The following is a 17,024-nucleotide window of genomic DNA, read 5'->3' as shown; positions in this document are numbered from 1 at the left end:
TTGTTACTCATTTCTCATGTATAAGAGCCAGAAGGGTCAATGACAACCTCAGAGAATGGACCAGCTTCTTTGTCTGGAGAACTGCCCACTGGAAACTGGAACTGCCATTTTTCTAGAAGGACCCTCTTTTGTGATTGTTTTCCTTTGCAACTCCCATACTAATGCCTGTAGGACTGAGGTGGATTTTCCATCCCATTTCCTCATATTCTCTCTGTAGTCACGTAGGTAAAATGACAGGATGGTATGTGGTGCGTTCTCATTATATCCTCTCTCTTGAGCAGAGGTACACTTACTTATAATAGCTGAGATTCATTTGTACAGATGGGGAGCAAGATATATAATCTTTGAATTGCTTGAACTTCTGGGATGGTTTCTCCACAGCTGAGAAACAGGCCTATAGGGAGGAAAAGAGACTATCTTCGTACTGTTGAGGTAGGCTGGCCACTTCATCCACCATGGGTCTTTTGTTGTCTTTCTAATCCATTCCTGCCAGGGTGTAGGCATACGATAATGGTGCCTTCCGTACGACTCTGTCACTTCAGTCACATACATATCATGTCATCTGGATTTTGGGAGTTGATACTATTATCCGAGTAAATCTCTACCACAGCTTGTTTGCTCTAGTACTGAATACTTTTCTCCACGGTGGTCCATTTATCTGAGTCAAATGCAAGGTCTTCCTTGGAGGGATATTTTTCCCTCATAGATGACAAGAATCACCATCACAGAATGGAAGAGCGTATCTCTTTTCCAATTTCTTTGTCAATGCCGCTCTCTCTAGAAGGAGATCATATGATTCTATGATTCTATGACTTATCAGGCAGAGAAGCCAAACAGCTGAGATCTCCTTTTAGTCCAGACTACTGGCCTCACCATCCCAGCACCAGAGCAGCCAGGAGACAATGTGCTCATGTGGATAATGGCTGCAATTTTTTCTCAAATTCGTGTTAGAAGTTGCATGGTTTCTAACTGTTACTCTTCCTCCTGGTTTTGGCCCTGCTCCATCTTCATCATCTTCTCTGAATTTATAAGCTTCTCTCTTTGCTAAAAGTTCTGGCTTTTGTAGACATATTTTCATCTTGCTTCTACGGGCCACTGACACTGGGGTTGGCTGGTTCTCTGGCTGAACTGTGGGGCTTGTCACAGGGATTGGAGTAACCACGGGAGTGGTTGCAAGGGCTATGGCAACTGCGGGGCTCTTTAGAAGATTTAGGTAACTTGGTAACTACAGTATCTGTCAAAAAGGTCAGAGCAGCCACAGGGAGCTGGAGCAGCCTCACAGCTCATCATAGGATTTGGAGAAACTGTAGGGTCCGTCACAGGAGTTGCAGCAGCTGCAGGGCTTGTGGCAATGCTTGGGCAGTCACAGGATGCACAGCATGAGTTAGGGCAATCATGGAGCTCATTGCAGGAGCTGAAGTAACCACAGGACCTGTCACAAGCAGTGTAGCATCCATAGGCCTTGTTGCAGGTGTCAGAGCAATCGCAGGGCTGTATCTCTGGGCATGGTGCACCTTCCCCTGGAAGAATTTTCTTATTTTTCTGATCCCAATATGTGGAACAGTCACTGGATCCATAGCATGAGTTGGAGCAAGCACAGGACTTGTTTCAGGATTTGGATCTGCTACAAGGTTGATCACAGCAGATGGAGAGTCCTTTGCATTGCCTTTGGGTTCAGAGATATTCTCTTCCCCTAGAGGATGCTCAGTGGACGTAGGCCAGGCCCCAGCATGCTGCAGTGATTTGTGCCTCTTTAGGATAGCCAAGGTGACAGCAGACCTTTTCTAAAGGTCTAGTTTTTCAGTTTTTTAATTCTGCAGTGGCTCAGAGGTGAAGTTCCAAACCTCAGGGGGTGCTCATTGCTCTAGCCACCTGCCTGGCAGCCATAACTATCCCATTTCGGGGCAGATCTCTGGGTAATATTTTTAAGTAATTTTTTAATATCAAACGTAACCCGAAACATACTCGTAGAAATAGGAGCACACTGGTTTGGACATCCTGAGGACATTCAAAATTCTCAAGAGCTATTTTATCTTATGTAGAGAAAGAAGGAAAAGTGAAAAAGAAAGGGAGGCTGGAAAATGTCCTCCCCTCTCTCCTCCATAGCTGGCTCCCCAAGGAGACAAAACAAAGAATATAAAGACTAATAGCATCCACAGCATGATTTCTGAAGCTGAGAGATGATTGCAGTGCTGAATTCATACACCACTTTAGTTTCTCCACTGCCAATTTTATGATAATATAAGCCAAGGCCACTCGGTATAGCAAAATAAAAACTGCAATCCAGTCCCCAGGGATAACAAGCAACACAGCAGGGAAAAAATAGACAGCAAGCAAGATGATACACAATGTAGTTCAATAAGAAGACTCTCAAAGAGCTTCATAAATAGTGAAAAAAAATGGCATATAGTGACTAGCAATTATCAAACTACCACAACACCCTGTGTTAACATGCTCAGGTCAGGGCTGCTGTTATCTCAACTCTTCAGGCTCCATGTTGGCTGCCAAAAGTGGCTGCTGTTGTTTAACCTGGCAGGCAACTGAGCACCATGCAGTTGTTCACTCATCACCTCTTCCCCAGTGGGATGGGAGAGAATCTGAAAAAATAAAAAAAATCCAAAGTGGAACTCATGAGTTGAGATAAAATGATTTACTAAGTCAGAGCAAATGGAAAAGATAATCATAGAACCATACAATAGCTTGGGTGGGACGGGACCTCAAGGATCATCAGGTTCCAACCCCCACGCCACAGGCAGGGTCACCAACCTCCACATTTAATACTAGACCAAGCTGCCTAGGGCCCCATCCAACCTGGCCTTGAGCCTGGCCTTAGGGATGGGGCATCCACAGCCTTTCTGGGCAGCTGTTCCAGCACCTCACCACTCTCGTAGTAAGGAGTTTCCCCCAACATCCAATCTAAATCTTCCCTCCTTCAATTTAAAATTATTTCCATTTCATAATAGTAATTATGATTATACATATATATGTGAAAATGTGTATAACCAGTGATGCACAAGCAATTGTTAACTTGCCATTGACCAATGCCCAGCTAGCCCCAGAGCAACTTGAACACAGTGAGATGAACACCCAGCCCCTCCACAACTCTCCTTCTGCATGGTGTCGTTTGGTATAGAAAATCCCTTGGGCTAGTTTAAGTTAGTTCTCCTGATTCTGTTCCTTCCCAGCTCCTTGGGGCCCCCCAGCCACTTGCCATCTGAGAAAACTGTAATGGCTTTGGCTGTGCAGAACTGCTTAGCAACAGCTAGAAACACTGGTGTGAACCAAAGCGAAGCATCTTACCAGACAGTGAAGAAAAACAGTTCTATCTCAGTTGAAACAAAGATACACTTCATGGTGTAAATTTAATCCTTTAGCTTCATTCATAAGGATTTTTGCCACGTTTTATTCAGCAGAGATATAGAAAAGGAAACATTCTGAATGAAATAAATATTAACAGTTTCCTCCTCACAAGATTTATTTCCTCTTAAAAATCTTCACATTAGAACTATTTGAAATGCTGATTACCTTTCTTGCTGGTAAAACAAATACAGCAAATTCAGCTATTTGTTCCACTTCAGTGAAACTATTCTGGATTTACACCCAAGTAAAGGTATGCACCAGTAGAGGGGAAAAAAACTGACTGATTCAACTCCCTGTTCAGTGGAAATACCAGTGTGAAAAGAGAGGCAAGGAGATAATTTTCAACTTCATTTCTTTAGTGAAATGCTGAATAATTATGAATGTGTATGCCTCATTTTTAAGAATAGTAAGATATTAATTAAATAGAGTTTGGGGATGGTGTTAGACTCTAGTGTTTAAATACTGTATGAAAAGAAAGTGAAACTTACCAAAATGGAATCCAACATTCTATGGAAAAGCCCAAGTTGGAGACCTGAGGCAGTATGATAGGAAGATCCAGCTGTTACATCTAGGAAGCCCAAGGCTTCCTAGCTAAATTTGAAGTTTTCAACTCAGTAGATATTGTTAAATGCCGATCCAGGGAGTGAAATGATGAATTTTCAGAACCAGGTGTATTTTCTTTAAAAAAAAAATAATAATAATAAATTGTATTGAGGGATGAACAGCCTGCATCATATTGTACAGACTTCAAACTCTCAGAGTAGTCAACAAACGGATGGGTGAGACAAAACTCTAGTGATGGCTGACATTCAGAAAGCCAAAGAGGTGCAAAGAAGCCTGACTAAAAGGTAACCTGGCTCTCCTCTGAGTCATAGTTTACTGTGAATTATACTGATATAGGCTGACTAATCAATACACATTCCTGAACAGTAAAGTAAAAAAATCACAAATCTATATTCTTTATATTCCTATATACACTCCAGAGTGGCTGCAAAGTCAGCTATTCCACCAGACTATAGTCATATCATTGAATAACTTAAGCTGTCTTTTGGTAATGGATGACTACTGCCGCAGAGTAACAGAGTTATGGCAAGATATTTTTGGACACAGAAAATGATAACTTGAAAAGAAATGCAACAATTAAATGTACTTCTATAAACAAACACTTTTCAGGATCAGAACCATGAAAAGTAAAACAGAAATCAGTCTTTGAAATGAAAACCATCACTACCATAGTTACCTCTTCCATGGCTTCACAAAACTAGATCCTAATCCAGGAAATTTCTGTGCCTTGATTTTTGTTGTACTTGATCAAATGACACCATTTGTTACTGGAGATCACTGCATGCACATTCTGTCTAAATCAGTTCAGAGAAATTCCTTTCCTGATGCAGTCTGTATCCTTGCAGATGGAGTAGGGATCTTGAGAGAGTTTCGGTGTTTGCTTGTTCTGCGTTAAAGCTTATCAAAGCAGTTGTACCGTAACTGAAGAAAAGGGTGAGAACACAAACTGCACTGCTGAACACGAGAAATGAAGTTCACTGGAGAAAAGTGCTCTAGAATCTCACCGAATATGATTTTCTTGGGCTCAAAGAAGAGAAGTGTCTGCAGTAGAGCTTTGCAGGTGGTGATTTGGGCGTCTTACCAGGCCTCTGCCAAACGTTTGAACTGACATACAGTTTTTCGCAGATGAAGCCTTTGGCAGAAAGATATTACTGGCAGTTGTCAAATGCTAATCTTTCCCACAGTAAAACGGGTGAATGGTTGTGGAAAATCTCAAGCATCTGGGATTGAATAGAAGATAGAAGAAGGACAAGTAAGTTTCCTTGCCTGGTGTTCAGCGGCATTGTTTCTGCATTAGACTCTGCTGAGAGATTTCAGATTCTCCCACGTTGATTTTCTTCCAAAGTAGTTTCAGTGATTTTGTTGGAATGTGCGATGGTGTGAACGAGAATGAGATTTTCTGGAGTCGTCGTTGCTCTAGAACAGCAAAATAGGGCAGGCATATCTTATATAAAAACAAGGGAATCTCTCTTTTACCCTAAGATACAGAAGAAAATTAAGGCTTCCATACAGGGCTAATTTCCTCTATTTCTTGCTTTTCCCCTCAGTCGTGTGAAGTAGTAGTTATTAACACTGAAGAGCTTGTCAGTGGCAGTTTCAAAGTTGGAGGTTTCTCCTTTGTTAAGGAATTATTTAGTTTTGCTGAGGGTAAGGTTTTGTTTTTTTAGGTACATCCCATGATAGGAGTGAGATCTTTTTCCCATATGGTTTCTACTAGAATAGCTACTGGCGATGCTCACAGTAAAATTTGCACAATTTAAATGGCAAGGGGTCATGCTAAGCCTTAAACCTGCTGCTCTGCCTTTCTCCAGCCTTTGTATTGGTAGATGGGTTAAATGGCTTTTGTTATGCGTGTTTCAAAATCATTTGGTGGGTGACACTGGAGTAGTGTATGATCTTACCTGGTCTTAGGCTGGTAGGCTATATCTTCACTGAGATAGATCTTCAAAAATACATGGTCATTAATGAGGTGGATCTACACATACTTCAGTGCCTACTAATGTTACTGCACATGTTAGAACTTCACATCATGTGGCCTTTCTGCATGGCATCTATTTTCTAGCTTGTTTTCAGGACTGATGGCAGAAATATTTCACGCATTGGACATTCGCCCTCTGAAAGTTTTCACAGTAGAGATGAATGACATACATAGAAACAGAATGATTATTTTGAGTAATACTGTGAATTTGTTTCTGGTCAGATCAGTACTATGGCAATTAGAACCATAGATGTTCCTTGGATTTTGCTCTTCTTTCATTCAGGTGGATTTCCCAAGGGAATTCACGAGAGAATGCATTCCAAAAGGTCTTAAATTCTTCCATCCTCGCTGGAATCAGAATATGGGTGTTGGCAATTGTATGATATTATGTGCTCTTCCTCCCAGTGTGCTGAAGTCAGCATTGCCCTGAAATCCTTCCTGGTTGTCAGGAAATGATGTGCAAAGGACAGAAAATACCCATTTGTAAGCAGGATTTTAGAAACTCTGCACTGCATCTGAGAGATCAGTTTTGACGAGCAGAATTTAATTTCAGCACGTGAAGTGCCAGAATAACTGAAGACAAACCCAATTTGATATAAAGTCTGCCTTTTTCCAGTTAGAATGGCATTTCCTCTCATGCATATTCTCTCCCACACACAGGCTAAAGTCATGCAACCACCAGAAGATATTTTTTGTCATGTTCAGATAGGGTAGCACTCCATGGAGCACTGAGTACAGTGCCTGGCAGACATGCTTCATTCTCTGTGAGCTTTCTACTACCAAGAGCCATAGCTCTCTGATGCAATCAAACACTTGGCAGTGGAAAGCTGCCATGAATAACATCCAGCTTTGTGGCCTTTGTTACTAATCAGCTCTAAAAAACTCTTGGAATTGGGTGAATGAAGAAAATACTGCTTGAATATTTTAGTTTTTTTCTGGAGCCTTTTGATTACGTGTATAAAGAGAGCATCTTTGTAAATAACCCTTCTTTTTTTTATTATTTTTATTTTATTTTATTTCTTACATTGGCTCACGTGGTAAACAGAGCCTCTTGCTCTGTATGCACCAACACCTGGGAATAATCATGCAGAAATAACAGTGAGAAACTGCACAGCGTCTGCTTTTGACATTAACTTTCCTCAGTTTGACAGTCTGCCACCACCAGCTGTTAGTCTGATGTGCCTGTTTTCCAGTGGAGACTGTGGTCTTCCTGCCTCTCTCTGCCTGTAATACGTTACATCAGTGCCTTTTTGGAGAACTCTTGGAAACTGTTGTGTCATCACAGTTGAACACTGAGAACCATACTTTGCTGCGCCGAACTGTGAAATGTGGTGGGATGATTTTAAAATATGGCAGGCCGGAGCAACGTGTGAGCTCTGTATTTCTTGTGAGTAAGGTCACGGTACTTGTGCTGCTCTCTGCAGCCTTGGAGTCGGGCTGCCCAAGGAGGCTGTGGATGCCCCATCCCTGCAGGCATTCAAGGCCAGGCTGGATGTGGCTCTGGGCAGCCTGGACTGGTGGTTGGCGACCCTGCACATAGCAGAGGGGTTGGAACTAAAAGAGCATTGTGGTCTTTTTCAACCCAGGCCATTCTGTGATTCTGTGATTCTTTGATTCTGTGAATTACCAAAGGCTTGGTTCTGGGCACAGCAGAGCAGCAGCCCCTTCTGCTGCAGATACCATGTTTTGGCCCCGTCCTCTAGGACTCTGCTTCCTGGAAAACATGAGCATTTCTTAGCAGGTCTGTTAATCAGAGCAGAGCGCAAATATTTGTGACAGGTTGCTCAGTAGGGTACACTGCCAGATCCATGCCTTCTTCTTAGTTCTACCTCACTGTTTGTAATATGTTGGAGAGAGAAAGAAACATCCGTCGTTTTACTCTGCATTCATTTGAAACTTTTCCTAGTCTAGTAATGATAATGGCAAACATTTTTTCCTCTGGCTTTGTGATGAGCGTGTTTTATGGAGGAATGATGTTACACGTACACGGGGAGGTTTTTCACAGCTTTCTGAAACACCATGTAAACTATCAAGCAGGCCACTCGATTGCAATCCTTGATTTTATAAAGGCTGCCCAAAGCTTCATTCTACAGCAGCAGGCCGCATTTACCTGCCAGTTGCTGGTTGGGTTCTCCTCCAGCTTACACAAGGCAGGCATATCCAGCCCATGGCCCACCACAGCTCACAGCCCAGCCTGGCCCCTCAGCACCAACTCAGCATCAGTGCATGGTGAAGCCCATCGGGGCTGAAGGTGGGGCTCAGGAAAGCACAGTGCAGGGCCAGCTCAAGTGATGGCAAACCACTTTATGATTTTGATACATTGGCTAAACACAGCCCCACGAGCAGCAAAAGAGATGCAGCCATGCTTTCCTGTGTGATAAGAGAATATGAGAACAGGTCTCAAGATTGCTGAAAAAAGGAACAGTTTGGAGGTTTATTTCTGATTCCATTTTCAGTCGACATAAATATATTACTTGTGAATTTTCAAACGGGATAAATTGAGTTGCAGTCAAAAAGTGATGGTGCCTCTTTACTGGATTTCTACAAGCCCTCTCTTATTATAGAGAAAAGCCCTTGCTTATTAGTTACATCTTATTCACATCATCACTTTTTGGCTGTAGGTACATTTGTGAACAATTGTTTTGAAGGACAAAGTACAGAAAGAGTAACATTTCATCAAAAAATCTCTGACAAACACTTTAGGAGATCACTAAGAGCTGCAACTACCACCACTGAACCAGACTGATGCATTAGTTTCACAGCAACCAGGTCACATATCCCAACAGTGTTATGGCTTGGGTCCCTCTATTTTTTTATGTTTTAATAAAAAACATTAAAAATTAAGTTTTGTTACTTTATATGCACTAGCTATATGTTTTCTGAGAGCTTCTCCAAAAGTAATGCCTATTTTATGATGGTGGCCCACAGTGTCAGAGCAGATGTTGGTGGGATGGCAGTAGAAGTTGAACCTTCCCAACAGTATTTCATTCCATGTTGTTGCCGTGTGACAGATGGCAGCAGATTGGCAGTCTTGACAGAATGGCATCTGACATGGAAGTGCATGTGAAGCAAAGGTGCGGAATTTAATTCCTGTATGCCGGAAAAACTTGCACCTACTGACATTCATCAACTCTGAATGTTTGTAGAGACCAAACCGCGGATGCAGCACAGTGAGGCGATGGGTGGTGTGTTTCAGCTGTGACAGCAGTGACAGTGTGTCATCTCTGCTCGTACAGATTAGTACGAGCACAGCATGCAGGCTCTTATTCATCACTGGAGAAAATACATAGCTAATGGTGGTGGCTGTGTGAAAAAAAAATCGCGCTTTGCAGCTGAGAATTTGCTCAGTGTTATTGTGCTGTTTGTGCCAGTTGTAGTTTACATGGAAATAAATGGGAAGCATTACTTCTGGATTGGCTGTATGTCCCTCCTGTCTTCCCCCTGGTTTTAGCATAGTCAGGATTAGAATCCAAGCTTATTATACAAAGATCACACAGAATGATTTTCTTTAATATTTAGCACACTCAGGACCTGTGCACATCATGTCAGTTGTCTTTATGAGTGAAACTTGAAGCACAATAATTAATTGTTGCAATGGCCATTCGATTTTCATTTCATTTGCTCGTTATGAAAAACGGCTGTGTGATTTAGTGATCAGATCCAGGATACAAAGAATATGTGGTGGAGAAATAACACTCCTTTCTTCTCTTTGTCTTCCATTTGCTTGCTTGGCTTCAACTGTGATTATGTTAAGATATACTTGAATGAAATTGAGATGATAAGGTGCAGGGAGTCATTGTGCCTTTCCTCTTGAACCTTCCTAGAGATGTCCAAAATTAAAAACAACATACTTAAAGACTTAAAGATACTTGAAACTCATTTTGTAAGTAGCTAGACAACATCCATCTTCTGAACTGCTGGAATGAGGAAAGATTTCTTGGTCTGAAGTCTGTGATCCAGCCGGCCAAGTAAACATGAATTTTAGATGGTTCAGATGATTGCTTTAGCTATTTGAGGGGGTACAATGATAACTGTGTCTGACTATCTTTTATGTGTCAAAAGACCTTATCACTGCAGTAAAATATCAAAAACTCTGAAGCCAAATCTTTATTAGATTATAGAAGCTCTGCTATCGGTTATGTTGGAAGTCATACGGGAAGGATAACTTTGAAGTGTTTAAATACATACAGGCTGTATCTGAGTTGTCTGTGTACAGACCGTTCGTTTGGCAAATTGTATTGTTGCACGTTTTGGAAGCCCTTGGTTTGAACAGATTCATCTGTTATTTCAAGTAGAAAGATGTAAATGTTACCTGTAAGCTGTTAGGTGGGTGACCTCAATGCATATAAGAACTTAAGAATTCTAATACATTTTCAAGACTGGGTGGCAAGAGATTATATTTGATGGCATATGGCTATTAGAATTGTTCCAAGTGTGAATTTCTCTATGATGCACATGAAAAAAAAAAAAAATGTCATTTGTCTTTGTACTGTTTTTATTAATGTTTTAATTTAAATAGAAAATGAAGTTGCCCATTTACCAAATAAATTTCCATCTACAAATCGGTCTCTGTGAGCACTAAGAGAAAAGATTGGCCTTAATCCCCCTTTTTTAAAAAGAAAAACAAAACAAATTAAAAAAAAACCAACAACAACAACAAAAACCATCCAACTGTTATTTCATGCTAGCAATCTATAGCAATAGGGAATAGACTTGTAGAAACTTAGCAATTTGCCTTGTTTAGCACGATAGATATTTTTGTACATAATTCTTGTGTGCAGCATTTGGACTGATGTCAACAAAATTGAAACTGAAATTGCCCATAGTACACCAAACCCCTGCACACACAAATGTAGTGTAAGCAAACTGGGTTTTCTTTAGTTTCTTTTTAGTTTCTTTTTTTTTTTTTTTTTAATATCACAGCACTGTTATAGTAAGTTTGTTTGTTGTTTTCAGGTTGATCCCCTGTTTACAGTGCCTGCACCTCCACCTCCAATTTCCAGCAGTATCACACCTCAGATTCTGCCTTCCTACTTTTCTCCATCTTCATCCAATATTGCAGCACCAGTTGAGCAGCTTTTGGTACGGACTCGTTCAGTGGGTGTAAATACTTACGAAGTTGGAGTAGTAACAGAACCCGAATGCCTTGGACCCTGTGAGCCTGGGACCAGCGTGAACTTGGAAGGAATTGTGTGGCATGAAACTGAAGAAGGTAAATTGTTTTTTCCATTAGGCTTGTCTATTTGATATCTTAACGAGGAGACTCTGCCTGTCTTACTAGTCTGTGGGAACAAAATGTACAGTGGCAATCATAGCTGTTAGCTAAACCAATGGGTTTTTTCTTATAAAAACAAATGGTAGATTTTTTATTACTTAAGCAATCATATTTTTCAAATGACTCACCATGTTACCCCAGTTAACAACAGAATTGTTTCCCACTGCTTTGTTGAGAAAAGTGTATGAAGAAAAAGCTAACAGAGTAGCATAAGTATGCTGTTTAAATGTGTATGAGGAGAGGAATGTTCGTGAGAGGCATGGATTTATGAAAGGCTTGGATTAGCACTTAAAAAGCTGGGAATGTTGGAACTCAAAAAACAGCACCGTTATATAATGATAGAAGCCCCAGAGACCCCTGAGAAATTCTGATTGTTGCTTGTGATAACTTTGCAACTTGATTGTTTGAAAGATGTTACATGAGGGGAATGTTCTAAGAGAGGTGTTCCTTATGGTGAAGGAGTGCTCTCTAAACCAGACCAATTTCTGGAATACCCTCTGACAGCATTCAGCCAAGCAGGAGAGCTGGAGGGCTCTGGCAAATAATAAATGTGATTGTCTGTGGTTTAGAACAAAGTCGAAAGAGGATTATACTGTGATACGCAGATTTTTCCATCTTGGTTTCAAAAGCTCATTATTAGAAAAGCAGTTTTCTCTAGCTAATGCTAGAAATACTGCATGTATACCCTAACCTACTGCAATTTTTGTTGTAATAGTAGTGGATTTCTCTAGTTGTAGCTGTTTGGTAGTCTTCCTATGACTATTCTTTGTTTTTGAGGATTATTTAATTAGTGGTCCATCCTCAACTGTGAGAACAAGATTATTTACAAAAGGATAAAATGAAAGAGTACAGCAGTGCATTGCTTCATGATAAATCCTGACATCCTGCAGACATATGCATAATGGCATTTGGTCCTTTGCAGTGATATATAAGACCTCACCTAAGTGCTCTACACTGTCCTCTCAAAAATCAATAGAGAGAGTCAGATTTACTCGCTTTTATATGCTTTCATCCATCCATCTTTCTCTCTGCCTATGTCTACAGCAAATTCATAAGGTGCATTGATCCTTTTAGATTGTTTTTAAAGCACAGTATAAATTCACTTTTAAAATATGCCCGCAGAGATGACTGCCTGTAGCCACTCCAATTTTCCTTGACTTTCCTGTATCAACTGGACTTGAAATGTGTGGGTGTTAACTGTGGCAACATGAAAGAGCAGTAGCTGTTAATAGTGTTATTCTGGCTGAATAAACTAAACTTCTGACCCCCACTGAATTTAAGAAGCCTGTCTCGTTAGAGGTTTGGCACCAGAAGCATTTAAAAAAAAAAAAAAAAAAAAAGCATTCTTGTCACGATGACATTCCATTTACCACTTTCTCAGCACTCCACTGGTTTAAAAGCTCTTGGTATTTAGTAGAAATTAAGTCCCTTAACCTTTTCCCAGTTTGTCTAAAACAATCTCCGAAACAACTAGAAGTTGGATGATGGTGTGTTTGAACATAATGGTTTTGAATCTGCCAGTTTTCATGGCTTAACAAATACTGTTTTGCAACTCTGCTGCTGCGTGTGAGTACAGTAGTACACGCAGTGGGATTTAAAGCTGTCCTAGAAAAGTAGCTGCTAGAATGCAGATTCAGAGGCTAAATGCAATGGATGCAGTATTGTGTTGTACGCTTTGTACTGCTGTCTTTTATGTCATACTGTTTCAGACTCTGCTTAAATGAAGAAAGTATCGTAACTTGCATTCTGTTTTTCCCCAAACCAGTGTTCACAATCAAGCCTCTATTATGAAAAAACGAGTTCCTAATGATCAGTTTTGCATTTTAAATTGAGTTTTGCTGTTTGGAGCACACATATGTATATATTTAGCTGTTTTCAGATTTTTTTGACACATTCATGAAAGCAGCTATGTAGCAGCTTGCCTGAAACAATTTCTGCCAGATTTTAGAAAACAGGGTGCAGATGGGTCTTCTATTTATCTTTAGCAGAAGGATGATTATGAGATACTCATTTTCTCCCATTATGATTCTAACTTTAATTAGTTCAGAACATGACCTTTGCCAAAACTGGTGTAAATCCAGAATATGCTGAACTCATTGTAACTGGTGAGATCTAAAACTGTCTTGATGTTCCTAATGCCCATCTGAAACATACATTTATTGTGTGATACCCACGTGTTCCTTTTATATTCACTTCATTCACTGCTTTTCAAAGCCTACTAAAAACTTGCATGCAAACTGACATCTCTCTATCCATAAAATGGATGGATTTTTTTTAAGGTAGAAGAATCCTAAGAAACTGAGGTATGAAGATTTCTGACCTTGCCTTGAATTTTGAGATATTTGAATTATTTTGTATCTGATTTAGCCACTCTGTAAGGTGAGTTGTAAGCTGATTAGAACAGGTTTGTAGGATATCTGCATACCCTATGGCATATCAGAACTGTGACCTAAATGTGCTGCTGAGCAGTCTTCATATGCTTCAGGAGGAGCTAGTGATCAGAATGCAAGTGCAGAAGGGATGTGATGATTACAGTTATTAAAAAAAGAGTGAAGTGAGAAAGGTGAAATCCAGTGGTTCATGTCAAACTCGTTAATTCCAATACATGCATTCTAGAGAGGGAGAACTCAAGAATGCATGTTTTGAAGGTTTTCAGTGTCTGCTGTAACCAGTTTTCTATGAGGGATGCTAAAGAAGTTCCATTGCATTTCTTCTTCACAGGCACAGGAATATTGATGTTTGCTTTTATTACTCGTGTTTTTAAGATAGTCACTACAAAGTGAGGGAAAAAGCTGCACTGGATTTCACACAAAATCACGACTGATCAAAGAGAGTGTTGTTAACTACAGCTTTTTTTCATTTATTCCACAGCAATCAATTCAGTTGATTTGATGAGCAGATTTAATGAATCAGACTCTTTTTCCTGGAGTGCTTCAATCCTAAGATATGTGTAGGGAAGCTGGTGTCTGAAATCTGAAATCTGTCATATTCTATGTATTACAAGGCATTGTAACTAATCATAGCTGTGGTTTGCTAGTAAAATTTACTGAGAATGTCTGTTATCATTTCAGCTTTTCTCAGTTGCATTACTCAGTTGTGCAGTGTTTAATTTCTCCATGAGTATTCTGTCTGCATTTTTCTTTGCCTAATACTCTTGTTTAGATATGTCTTGAGAATGTATCTAAAGTGGTGTAAGTGCCTAAATTAAAAAAGAAAAAAGAAAAAAAAGAAGAAGAAAGAAAAAAAGAAAAAAAGAAAGAAAGAAAGAAAAGAAAAAAGAAAGAAAGGAAAGAAAAAAGAAAAGAAAGAAAGAAAAAAGAAAAGAAAGAAAGAAAGAAAGATATTTTAAAGAAATTAGTTGATGTTACTCTGTAGTAGTGAAAAACGGTCATAGGCAGGACCAACCTGAAAGCTGACAGCTTAATGTGAACGTCTGATACCAGAAACAACTAATAGTAGCAGAGATCTGTCATAAAAAGCAACTTGGTGGTGTTATTGGAGTGTATTTTTTAGTTGGTTGTGGGGTTTTTTTTCCTTTTTCTTTTTTCCCCTGATATTCTGGGAAGCAGTTGTCTGTATTTCTATACTGTCTGTATTTCTATACTGAGAAATAAGGTTTATCTAGAATTGGGTACGTGCTAAATGGGGTAATTATCTTCTGGGAAAACACTTCTGAAGAGAGTAGTAATTGTTTCTAACTACCTGGAGGAAATAAAAATGACCCAGAAAAAAGGAAAACCACCACCCAGCTTCTAACTGTTGCCCTGGGTCATGTTCTGTTTTTGGTTCAGCATCTAGTAATAGAATCTGCCCATAGATGTGAGAAGCACTACTTCTGATGATGTCTTGTTTGCTTGCAAACTGTGTAGGAGACAGCCATCCATCACCTTGCTGCCTTTGTGTGCAGAGCAAGCTGACAGCAAGCTGTGTTGTAGTTCTTGCATGGTTGCATTCACATTCTTCCTCTTGTGTGGTTTGGGTACAACTTCCTGTTGTTGTTCAGTAATAGATAATGGAAAAATGAGTTGTATTTTTTAACATGTTCTCTGGCCAGGGCTCTCTTGTTGTTTTTATAACTTGAGACTAGTTGTTGAGTGTAATAAGCAGGAGTCTGAAGCTTGCTGTAATTAATTATACTGGATCTTAGAAATGTGGTGGGATCACCTCTAGGGAGTTCCAGATCTATTAGTGTCAGTTCTGGCACTGTTTTGCAGTAGAATACCTAGGTGAGACAGAGACATGCTGATACTTGTGGATGGGTTTTTCAGTCTGCCACGTTTGCATCTAATATGCATAGACATTTTGAAAACACACCCACTGCACAGAACCGAGGTTGATGCTTCCTTCTTGAGTTCTTGATTCTTGCTATCTGGTGTTAGTTCTGCAAAAAACTATTTTGAAAAAACACAGTCTGTTTTAAATGTCTCTGGTTATTTATGTGTTCATACATGTGTGTATAAGTAAGGGTGTGTATGTGTATATAGAATTAAAGGAATGAGAAGTATTCTGGCTGCCTTTGATACCCTTTAGCAATTTCTTGTGGTTTAACAACCACACTTTCCTACTTTCATGTATGCAAAGACATGAAGCCTATGTTGAAAAGTATATCAAAAGTTCAGGTAAACAAATGCAGAAATTAGAGAATTTTTTTTTTTTTTTCCTTCATAATATATTTTGTCAAATAATGCTAAGCAATACTAAACAGAAATTCAGATAAATGTAGTTTGTAGAATCATTAAGGTTAGAAAAGACCTCGAAGACCTCTAATTCAACTGCCAACACTGTTGTCTTGAGCTCAGGCAAGGATTATAGAGAGGTAATGCTGTTTACTAAACCAAGCAATGAAGTTGAAAAAAAAAGCCAACAGATAACCTTTCTGGCTGGATGCATTTATATACCACCCTTTATGTGCACTGTTAAACATTAACCTGCTGGCTACAGAAAGCAGCATCTTGGTATTCTTATCCATTCTCTTCACTATAGAAATGTGGGTATTTTTATGGGAGAGAAACAATAGGATGTTCAAAAGTCAGGTTTGTTAGATAAACAGTTTTGTCCATGTTAGAGAAACAGGTCATGGAGGAGATAGCCTTTTTAAGTGAGCACATGAATTCCAGCTATTTTCTACTGTCATGCAAAAACTCAGCTGAGATATATGACTGCTAGCCACTATCAAAACATAATCTGTTCAGAGAAAGCCTACGCATGTTTAGATTCTGAGATTTTTTTTCTTCTTTCTACCATCTGTGAGATCAGAGCCAGTAAATTAATGGGCTTAATGGAGCCTGAGATATGTGATTCTTTGTAGGCCCACATTGCCTCACTGGTTCGTGGAGTGTGATGCCTGGCATGCATTACATAGCAACGTGTGGCACACAAGAAATGGGAAGTCACAGAAAAACTGGCAGTGTGTTTTATGGAAAACTATACCTATTTTACAAGATAAGTCTGGGAGGTTTTATTTTGGGACGTACATAGGCTATCTGAGAGAAGTTTTTTAAGACCTAAATATTACAGGACTCGGATTATGAGAGGGACTTTAGCAATAGGTACACTGAATATGTGGGTCTTAAGGGGCCTTCTTGATAATTTCACCATTGTTCTTGACCTTATCAAGGCATGTACATGTTTATGAATGAAAATTCTGATCTTCTCTTCTGCAGTGTTTCTTATGCATTTGTATGAAACACACAGTGCTGGCCAGTGTGGAAGGGAAAGAGTGCTTGCTCTAAGCCAGTAGGACATGAATTTCATTTTGATATTTGATATTTTATGACAATTATATGTTTGTAGCCGAAATGCTTGTTCTGAGATAACCACAAAGTGAACTGCGAACAGACTGTTAAG

At 39.7% G+C, this 17,024-nt stretch overlaps 1 protein-coding gene across 7 annotated transcripts in view; it reads left to right on the top strand.

Annotated features, from left to right (window-relative positions):
- ZNF608 (zinc finger protein 608) overlaps positions 1–17,024 on the top strand; it is a 104,001-nt gene that overhangs the window by 33,482 nt on the left and 53,495 nt on the right. For all 7 annotated transcript variants that reach the window (XM_085214557.1, XM_085214555.1, XM_085214553.1 and 4 more), the window contains one exon: positions 10,859–11,114. In XM_085214557.1, coding sequence (XP_085070683.1) covers positions 10,859–11,114 — 256 coding nt within the window. The remainder of the gene's footprint in view (positions 1–10,858; positions 11,115–17,024) is intronic.

This window comes from Meleagris gallopavo, chromosome Z (assembly GCF_905368555.1).
Source record: "Meleagris gallopavo chromosome Z, MGAL_WU_HG_1.1, whole genome shotgun sequence".
In the NCBI taxonomy this organism is placed as follows: domain Eukaryota; kingdom Metazoa; phylum Chordata; class Aves; order Galliformes; family Phasianidae; genus Meleagris; species Meleagris gallopavo.
The sequence above is the reverse complement of the archived record's forward strand: the minus strand, read 5'-3'. Positions and strand labels throughout refer to the sequence as shown.